The following is a 10,471-nucleotide window of genomic DNA, read 5'->3' as shown; positions in this document are numbered from 1 at the left end:
GAGGACTCCAAAAAAATGAAAACTGACTCCCCTTTTTCCCCTCTCACTAGCTGATTATGCTGGCTGCTCAAAGCCATCTGAGTGAAATCAACCCACACTTGACAGCAGTGGATGGCCACGAGTCTCTTTTGCTCAAATAACTGCTCCAAACCCCTAAATTTTACCTACAGGTACATAGCCAATAAACTGTCCCCTCTCCCCAACAGAGGAGAAAGGCCCATGACCATCTGACTCTGGGCTACAAGTGAGTTGTGCTGTGTCTGCTCAGTCAGCCAGCTCTGTCTCACCTACAGCACACCTGGCCCACAAACCTCATTTACCTCAAACAGAAAAACCCCAGTCAGCTATTCTGCACCAAACATTTCCATAGCTGAGAGCTCTGGGTGCTTTGCAGTGCCAAACGCTTCGTAGCACGGGAGTGTCTGTGGCCACACACATTACATTCAAATGCACAAATGAGCCAAGGAGCTTTGCATAAACAACTTGGTACAAAGTGCTGAGATGCTGCTGTATTTCTGCATGACAAGTTCATTACCATTTGGCATTGGCTTATGCTGATGTACAATAAAAAAAGACAAGGGAGAGAGAGAGAGAGAGAGAGACTCTTCACAGTTACATTAACTTCATTTTATTTAATAAAAAACAGTATCAGATTAAAAATACAAACACTTCGGGTGATTATCCAGCGTTTTTCCCTGTGTGCCTCATAGAGCTCAAACCAACCAAGGATTGGGAGAAAAAAAACAAAAAACCCAAAAAATAACACCAAACAATTTTGGCCGGAGCTGTAAAATAATGTTGCACCAATTAAATTACACCAAATATATTATTATACCTTTGAAATGGCTTTCAGACCAATAAATAAAAAAAAAAAAAAAGACAAATTCAAATAAAAAAGTCGACTTTGTATTACAAAAAAATTAAATAAGAATCACAACACTAATAATAACAATGTGCAGTCAAGTTTTTTTTCTTCTCTTCTAGGAATGATAACATGCCAGTAAACATGTAACATGCCAGTAACATGCCAGTAAATCCCTACATAACATTTCCAGTTTGGCAGCAAGCAGTCACTCACTCATTCACATTTGTACACAAGGAAGCAGGCCTGGGCAAAAGCCTCGGGAGATAGGAGCCTTTGGGGTGCTCCTCACTTCCCTGCCATGGCTCACTGAGTTCCCTTCCCTTCATCCTGAAACCTCTACAAATCCATTCAGGGTTTAGTGCCACATGTGCAGGGAAGGTGTCAATCAGCGTCACCCCATCGAAGCGATGCTCCAGCGTGTCAGAGGGACGTAGCTGGATGTAGCTCTTACACTCCAGGGCACGGGCTGAAAGCCATGGCTGCAAGACACATCCACCTTTGTTCCAGAAAGGCCATGGAGACCATGTTGAGTTGTTTTAAAATGCACCACAGCAAACCTGTTAACTCAGTACACTGCAAAATGGGGTGTTGGTTTGGGATGGGCTAAAAGAGCACATGCAGGGCTTGTGAGAGAAGGTGAGATGTCTGACTGTCATACAGAGAGGTACACACCTGTAGAGAAGTGACCTGCAGTTGCCCTCCCTAGGCAAATGACAGTGAGCCAGATTTCACTTGACCACATGAGAGCATGTCTCAGAGATTTCATGGTATTGACATCGTCTATGTCAGAGCCAAATTTGGTCCAGTGTAAGGAAATGAGTAATAAGTAAAGGTTCTCCATAGAGGCAGATTAACTGATTTAGGAAACTCAAGTTGATTTATCTTTATGCTAGGCAGCCCAGTTGATTTTTAGGAGGAACTTCCAGACTTAATACCATGATACACTGAATAAGGAATCTGCAAGTGAAATAGCTCCCTGCCCCAGATGCAAATGATTTATGGAGTTATCCCCAATTCCCAAGGAAGCCCCAGAGGAACTCTATTCCGTTTCTGCACCACCTCTAGGATTTGGGACACAGTGGGTCAAATTCTGCTTCCAGTTTCAGTTTCAGGGCAGGAGTGAGACCAGAACTTGCCCCAAGCTCCTCTGCTCTGGGTATGCATGTAGATACAAGTTTTGCAGCTGTGGATCATTTGACATCATAGGTTGAAACCTGTGATTTAATCACACCAGTGCACCTCCAAGAAAGCCAGGGGCTATGTGCTCACGGAAATGAGACTGAAATGGGCCTGAAGATTCCAGTTTGCCCAGGCCTGTCAAACACACAGTGCCTTTCTGACATAGGCTTACATTCAGGTAATCCAGTAGACCCATGTGGTACCTTTATGGGAGTTGAAGCCTTCGGTCTGGATAGTTGGATATCTGAGAACACAAACACATATCCTTTTTTTTTCTTCAAACTGGTATCCTTGCACAACTCAGTACCAGCTACACCAGACAGAAGCAGGCCTGCTAACTCTGTTATTAAATCTACCATTATTGTTTCATCGCTCAATTCTTTCTGCTCCATTACCACCTACCTAAAAACATTTTCATATGGAGAAAGGCATCTTCCCACTAACTTTCTGACCTCTATCTGTTTCCTACATGCTACAACCTTTTCCTTACCTAACATTCAGGTCGCAAACTACCTGTCACCCCCAAATACTACAAGCTAGTAGCAAGGTGGCACCATTTGCTGACAGTGACTGAACTCTAGATTGGAGGGTCAGCTAACTCTTGAGACCCTTTGTTAGATCCATCTTTATCTGGGCATTCATCTGGCTGGCCATTTTGAAAGAGTCACAAATGGAACACAAGGGCTGAAATGCCTAAAAAGGTCATTCAGCTGCTGATAACATCCCTTCCTACCAGATCCCTTTATCATGTCTGTGGCTCTCTTTTTGCTGGTAGGAGCAGTAGTTGGAAACAATTTTAGAACTTTCTGCTCACTGAAGAGCAATGGCTTTGGACCCTGTGGGAGGGTCCAGATCTGAATGCCTGCTCCATCACTTGTCCACAAAACACATCATGGAGTGTTTTTCTGGGGCAAGTCTCGCAGATTATCTGTCCCAGAACATGTTCAGAACCTCTCAGGTCACACTGGTAGGAGGGACCATGGTGACTGCCTAGCCTGGCCTCCTGCATAATGCAAGCCAAAGATCCCCACTGTGCAATGACTGTATTCAGAGGAATAACTTCAGGGGGAAATAAAGCCTCTCTTTCTAAAAGGCATCCAAATTGGACTTGAAGAATTCAGCTCATCTCTTGATAAAGCTTAACTGATATTAATTAGAAACTTCTCACAACGTGTCCCTCACTTCCAGTTTAATTTTGTCATGACTTCTAGCCATAAAATCTTGATGCTTTTGCAAGCTAGCTCCTGATGTGCTTTCCTCACAAAGACCAAAGGTTTTTCTCTGGTCAGATAGGTAATATTCTGAGGGCACAAGATTAGAGAAGTGTGAGATGGCTTTAGGGCTACTTTACTAGGAGTTCAGCTAAGTAGGTACAGTCAGCACCTCTAAAGTAAAACCTACCATTGTCAGCAAATCAGTGACCTGGCTTACTCCATCATAAAGGTACACAGAAAACCTCCCTTCCCGCCTTTTCCATCTTCCCTCCACTAGTTGAGCTTGTTGCAGATCTCTAGGGCTTTCTTGTAGACCTGAGTCACATCATCCATGTCTGTGAGAAGAGAAAAACTGCTGTCCCCCAGACGGTTACGATAACGCTTTAGATACTGCGGCCGTGGGCGGTTCTGAAGTCCTTCGAAGTCTTGGATCTGGAGGAAATTTTCAGCAGAGACACAGCTCCGTATTCTCTGTCTGTTTGGCCTGTTCTCTTGCAAATCCAGCAAATCAAATGAGTCACTGGACAAAATACTGTCATCACTAATCACGCTGGAAGGGCGACTGTAACTTCGAGGTAATGCGTCTCCAGGCAGGACCACTTCTTCCATGGCCTCCAGCGTTGGTGTGTCAGGGCTAATCAAAGCAGATTCGGTGCTGCTGGGAGAATACTTGCTGTTGTGTTTCAAGATGCCCTTACGCCTGCAGGAATGGCTGTAAGAACCATTTCTGGATGGCTCTGTGACCCCTGGAGAGGTGTCACTGTTTACTGTCTCACCATTATTGTCCAAGAGTTCAGAAGATTCGCTTCGTTCTGGAGAGGAGTAATAGCCAGACTCCCTCTGCTGAGTCTTCTTTAAGATTCCTTTTTTTGGCATGAGTGAAGACTGCTTAGTGCCATATTTGCCAGCTACCTCTACCTCCACAACACTTTTAATGGCTACACCAGTCCTACACAACTCTTGCTCCAGCTTAAAAGCAGAGGGTAACACTGGGCTGACCACTCCTTCAATGAAACCTGCACTGTGAGATCGATGTTCACTGTTGCTCCTTTTCTTCAGGATGCCTTTGGGTCTCTTGGAAGTGAGTTTAGTTGCATTTTCAGCTCCTCCTTCCTGGATGGACTGTGCAATGTCATTTTCCTTTTTTGATTTTTTCAGAGATCTTTGTCTCTCTAGTGTGACTTCAGAACCTTTGGGCTTAGAAAGGCACTTCATTTTGGTATCAGTCTCTGGTTGGAGGCCAGTAGAACGATGATGCCAATCGATGAACCTTGCCAGCAACGGGGACTCAGAGTCCCTCATGGCATCACAGTCACAAACACTACTCTTGTAGCCCCAGTTAACCCACCAGTGGTTGGCAATGTCTTCAATGGTTGCCCGGCGTTCAGGGTTCACCATCAGCATCCATCTGATGAGACCACGAGCATCTATGGACAAAGAATGGCATACAAAATTTTTAGAACATGAGCACTGTTAGCTTTGTCAGTTTAAACTGTAAGTGTAAAGCCAATCAAATGAGCAAAAATAATGCCCTTTATAACATGAGAAGTGAAAGTGGGCAAGGCTTTGTCCATCAGTCAGTGACAGAAAATGCATTTGAGTATTACTTCTTATTAGAAGAATATGATTCACTCTTGAGAAATGTATACTGGGCTATCAAATAAATTAGTATTTGTACTGTACTAGACAGTGAAAAGCTCCATATTACTGAAGGAAGTCACCAACTAATTGACTCTAATAATGACAAAACCTAGAGGAAAACAAAGGGGAATTGGGATATTTGCTTTTCTATTTACTTTTTCCATAAACAGTGTAGTCTTCTGTGTATTTGGAGGGTTTATATTCATACAGAGAGCAAGAAGACAGAAAATTGATAGGGATAGCAAACAACCGATACAAGATAAATATTAATTTAAATATAATGCATACATAGATATTTAAGGCTGGAAGAAGTCATTATAATCAATGACCCAGACTTGGTTGATGCTTTCCTGTCAGATGACTGCTTAATGTGTTGTCCTCTAAGTAGAAGTCAATGCAAACATAGTGGCATTAATTCAGACTTTGGCCTGCCTTCTTGAATAGCAGACTATGTTGCTCTGACCATTCATCTTCTCTCTGCTGTGATATTCCACAGTGTAGTTAGAGGATTGATCAGTACCAGTATGTTGTATCAGTTTAAAGCGTGTCTGAACAATTCCACTTGCAATAGTTAACAGACCTTTCACTGTCACAATTCTCATCAAAAGAGCCTGCTTCCCCAAGGGAACAAAATCTATCTGCCACAAAATTGTAATTTCAAAAGGCCTTTTGGTAAATGCTGTATCCAGATGGGCATTTACAGCACATGAAGTCAGTAGGGAATGAGATTTTTTTTTTCTGCATCGTTCTAATATGACACCAAAACATGTCAGAAGGGACTGGACAAACCCTCCATCCTGAACTCCTGTCAGCTTAGTACATGGCCCTCCCTCCCTTTACATACCTGAGGTCTGTGTTGGCTCACGATATTCTCCACTGCTGATCTGCCTGATGAGGTTTTTGTGATCGAAGCCATCAAAGGGCATCGTTCCATAAACCAGAGTGTAAAGCAATACACCGAGGGCCCAGCTGTCAACCTGAAATACAGACACAACACGTGTGAAGCCCAGGGAAGCTGATCCCTGCCCTTCTCCCTGCCATTAGCACTACAAGAGCAGCATCATGCCCGGCTGCACCTGCTGGTGGGCAAACTGGTATCTAACACCTCACTAACCACTCACAGGGAAAGCAAACAAAAGCAAACTAAGGCACCTTAAGAACTTTAAATATGGACAGACCCAAGCAAACTCACACATACAATAACATTCTCAATAAGACTAACCCTGAAGAACATTATCATCAAAGCCATCCCCACACCAGCACAGAAAAGCTGACCCTTTTTACCTCTGGGCCTCGGTAAGGTCGTCCATTAACAATTTCAGGGGAAGCATACAGTGGGCTTCCACAAAAGGTCTGCAGAAACTTGTCTTTATGATAAAGGTTGGAGAGTCCAAAGTCAGCAATCTGCAAATAGAATTGCAAAGGGACTCAGTAGTAATAATTTTATATTAAAGAAACAAACAAAAAAATCCTTTTCCAGGAAAGACTTATCTATATTTGACTCTGCTGTAGAGCAGGGATCTTGATGTGGATAATCTCTCAAGTTCCCTGCCTAACCCATTATTCTACAATTTTTGGACTTTTCTCTCTACAGATCTTTCAGAGAAGATTCCTAGGTAGGGAACAAGGACGCTTTGGTTCCATTCACAGACAAGTCACCATCTGACTGTAACCATCAGTCAGTAATTTTATCCTGGATGAACTGCATATGCTTGCAAAAACAATCTCATACTGTGAGGCACTGGGCTTGCTGTCTACTGATTGCTCTTCATCTTGTATAATCATTAATACCAAAGGAAAGCAAACAGAAAGTACCACCCTTCTTATCGCACACACGCAAGCCAAAAGCCAAGACCTTTAAATTCAACAGGAGAAGTGAGGCAGGAATGTTGCAGGAAACCAAGCATTACAGAAGAAAGCAATTTTTGAAATCCTCTGGAACATAGCTATGCTTGAATAAGGTGGAAAGCGAGGCAGTGGCTAACTCTTCCGGATTCAGGGACAGCAGGCTGAGGAATCTGAGCTGTTAAGCCCATGAGATGTCTATCACGAGGTAATAAACACAAGTCTGATTCCTAACTGGAAACAATGGGTCCAAATCCGGCTTTCCCAACACAAACAAAACTTCCCTTGAGACTGTTGGGAATTTTGCCCATGTAGGAATTGCAGGATCAGGTCCAAATATTTTGTTTACTTCAGTTCTCTGCTCTTGTTCTTACAAAACAAAGGCTGAGGACAGCAACACTGAATACTCCCACAACCTTTGTATTTTCTTTGTTTCTCTAGCACGAGACAGCACATCTCATTTTTTTACTTGTTTAAAACCCAAATGCTTCTGCTTTGCAAAGATACTTGTATTACTGCCCACTATTGACATAAGGCACACATAAAAAACATAAAGCAAAGGCATTATAAAGGTATTATAGCTATAAGAGACAGGAGTTTCGTCTGGGTTTCCTTCACCTAATTCATGTATTTTCTACCAGAAAGAAATTAAATCCCAGGAATTTTCACAAGACAAAAATTCATGGAAACACAAACTGAATGGAAAAGAAAAGGATTTACCAGCAGCATCATTCACATCTGGCTTTCTAAAATGTCCATCATTGGTGCCTCTAATAACTGTTGAATTGCAATATTATTTAGTGACCTCTCGGGAGAGGTAAAGTCTTTGTCTCCACTAAATAAACTTCTACAGCTACACTGAAACATGACATAATTGAGACCAAAAGAGAAACATATATACACTTCATAAATAGATACATATATAGCTGTTAGATACTTTCATGTTAGAAATATAAACTTTTTTTTTAAATATCATTTGCACACAATTTTTAAAGTCACAGGTCACATACAAGATTTCACGCTTCACCCTCTCCTATTTTGATGTTCTGCTTTGTGCAGGTGTTTCACCAACAATTTGGACTCATCCTGCCCAAAGAGCAGCTGATTCCCCTTCATTAATGTTAATTCATCTCACTATGTCCATTCATAGATTGAATTCACTCGGTCCCTCAAACAGTGTATTATCAACTCTCAGTAGAAAATTCAACCCTTAAATAAATGCGGTTTGTAAAATCTTCATTGTATGGCTGGAATGTCATTGAAAACAGCTGGTGTACAATTGCAGTCTGCAAACATATTCTCATGGCTCAGATTGCACTTAATTGCCCTGAATTCCACTTTCTTATCAAGTCACCCTGCCTGGCTTGCAGGAAGTTGGTTTTAAGCCTTATGAAGTGTGCCCTGTCAATCAGGGGAAGAATGGGATCATTTCTGTGTTAAAAATTCGTGCTGGTCATTGATTTTTATTTTAGTTCAGGATGCAGCTAAGACAAGGACAAACACTGCACAGTGTGATTCCTTATGAAAATACATTCCCTTAACACCATGGAATGTATAGAATGCATGTGGATGTCCACGGATATATATATAGGGATACACATACCATTGTTCACTCTAAGAAACTCAGACTTGGGCATTCATGTTTTCATTTTGACCATTCAGGAAAAGAGTATTTATGTTACAGTCCACTCCCATACTCACAGACTGATGTTTATCAGCTTTTCCCATTAAAACTGTCATGCCCCCCCAAACAAGATTAATAGAAGCCAACATTACTTCATGTTCTTGGCACTTAAATGGAACTAAGGCATCAAGTAAAAAAAACTTCCTAAATTGGGAGGAGCCGGGAAGTAGAGTTTTATTCCCCTCACTTCAGCACTGTATGTTTCATATTTACTGTTAGCTGTGATAAACCAGATGTAATTTATTGTTAAAGTGTGGAATATAAATTCCACGAGGTTCACACTCATGGAAATTGTCAGTTCTATTCCACTTAAGAATCTGTCTTTCTGTACTGCAGATAGAGAAATAATTAGGTCTCTTAAAGCACATGAAATGTATGCGCAGTCGGTGAGACTTCCGGCAAGGTAAATCCCAATTACATACACTTACTCTGTATATACGAAACCCTCATGGGTTTTTAGTGGTTAGTCTGATTGGTGTCCCCTTACCAGCCCAAGAGAAAGTGCAGTTAGTAGGATTATGTTACTATTATACTTGCATTTTTCTCTCCTTCTATCACTTCGGGGTTGATCATATGGTTTACGTCAACCTCTGCTAGACGTCTCTTTTAGGTGCAATTCCCAGCCCAGGAGCCGCCACAGCCCTACTGTGAACAAGGAGCCCCCTCCATCGTGCCAGGCTGCATGACAGAGGTGTCCCTGGGGGCAGCTTGTGGCATGGGGCAGCAACACAGTATTTGGATATTTCAGCAAGAGGCATTAACTCCCGCCTGCCACAGGAGACAGCAGTTGCTTTCCACCTCCTTGCATGCAGTTTTGGAGACTGAGGCACTGGGGAGAACTGCAGTGGTGGGGGACATAGGGTCCTTATCAGACTTAACTGCAGGAGCTGTGAGCAAATGGAGGCAGCTACATACTTGCCCCGCTGCTATTTCTTCTAGTAAATCCATAGCCACAATGAATCAGAAACTAGCATGCTCCGTCCTTTCAGAACTAATAAAGAGAAGGCACCACCAGAAGGCTTTTTTAAAGACCACCAAAGGCAAATGCTTAAAGCCATTATGAACCTTTTCCCACAAAGGGCAGCTTTTTCAATGCTTTGGAGCTGCCTTAGCCCTCCTGCCTGTCTGACCCTGTCCACCTCCAGATGTGTTAGGATGATGAATGACTGCATCCTCTTGATGAGATGGCAATGTCAGTGAGAGGCTGCTCTGCCATTGCATGGCAGGGGCAGCAGCTGTACCCACCCCAGGAACCCAGGGAGAGCAGAGGGGGCAGCTCTAAGCTGCCTACAGCTGCAGGGTGGAAGTCACCAAATGCAGGCAAGCTGAAAGGAGTAAATTTAAGGTGGTGGTGTTACCAACTAGCACATGAATGTGGAGGAGGAGAGACTTGTAAATTCTCCACAAACCCTTTGCCACGTTATTTCTGTAAAGAACATGGCACCATAAAAACAAGGTATGAAAGCAAATAACGCTCTTCTGGCCTGGGAGGCTGCAGTGTCTTGCTAAGATTTAGCTCTAGGACTGTGCCCCACTGTTGACCTCCACGGACAGGCTAGGTCCCAGGAGAAACACCCACGCTCAGGGTTTCCGCTACATAGTTAGGTGTGCATCTGGGGAGCAAGGCAAGGTACTGCGGGATTAATTGGCTGGATGAGCTCCATGTATGCCATAGATATGTATGTGTGTTCAGTCTCACAAGTGTTTAAAACTCCTGTTATTCATTTATGCTTGCTGCATTTAGTTTGCAGGAAATAGTACCACATACACCAAGTCCCTGAAAAACCTAACTCTTCAAAATGTGTAATTTTTTGTCAGCTTCCACACACTGGTGTTTCCTAGTTGCTGTACTCTAACACATGATTGTTTCCAGAGACTTTTACTCATCATGTAACTCTTAAAAATAAAAAAAGCTGATTATGTCTCCATACGCTCCTTCTTGACCTTCACTTAATTAGCTAAAACTTAAGAATGGTTTCCAAGTTAGAGCAGTATTATGTAAAATGGCTTGGGGCCCTTTTAGGTCAGATAATAATTTCTAAT

At 42.6% G+C, this 10,471-nt stretch overlaps 1 protein-coding gene across 1 annotated transcript in view; it reads right to left on the bottom strand.

Moving 5' to 3' along the window:
* Positions 1-605: 605 nt before the first annotated feature.
* Positions 606-10,471, bottom strand: part of NUAK1 (NUAK family kinase 1) — a 48,343-nt gene continuing 38,477 nt past the window's right edge. The window contains exons 5-7 of the mRNA XM_050323824.1: positions 6,184-6,303; positions 5,744-5,876; positions 606-4,685 (exon numbers count right to left, since the gene is read on the bottom strand). Of these exons, the coding sequence (XP_050179781.1) occupies positions 3,532-4,685; positions 5,744-5,876; positions 6,184-6,303 (1,407 nt within the window). The 3' untranslated portion in view covers positions 606-3,531. The remainder of the gene's footprint in view (positions 4,686-5,743; positions 5,877-6,183; positions 6,304-10,471) is intronic.

This window comes from Myiozetetes cayanensis, unplaced genomic scaffold (assembly GCF_022539395.1).
Source record: "Myiozetetes cayanensis isolate MyiCay16 unplaced genomic scaffold, myiCay2020 scf3, whole genome shotgun sequence".
Taxonomy (NCBI): domain Eukaryota; kingdom Metazoa; phylum Chordata; class Aves; order Passeriformes; family Tyrannidae; genus Myiozetetes; species Myiozetetes cayanensis.
The sequence above is the reverse complement of the archived record's forward strand: the minus strand, read 5'-3'. Positions and strand labels throughout refer to the sequence as shown.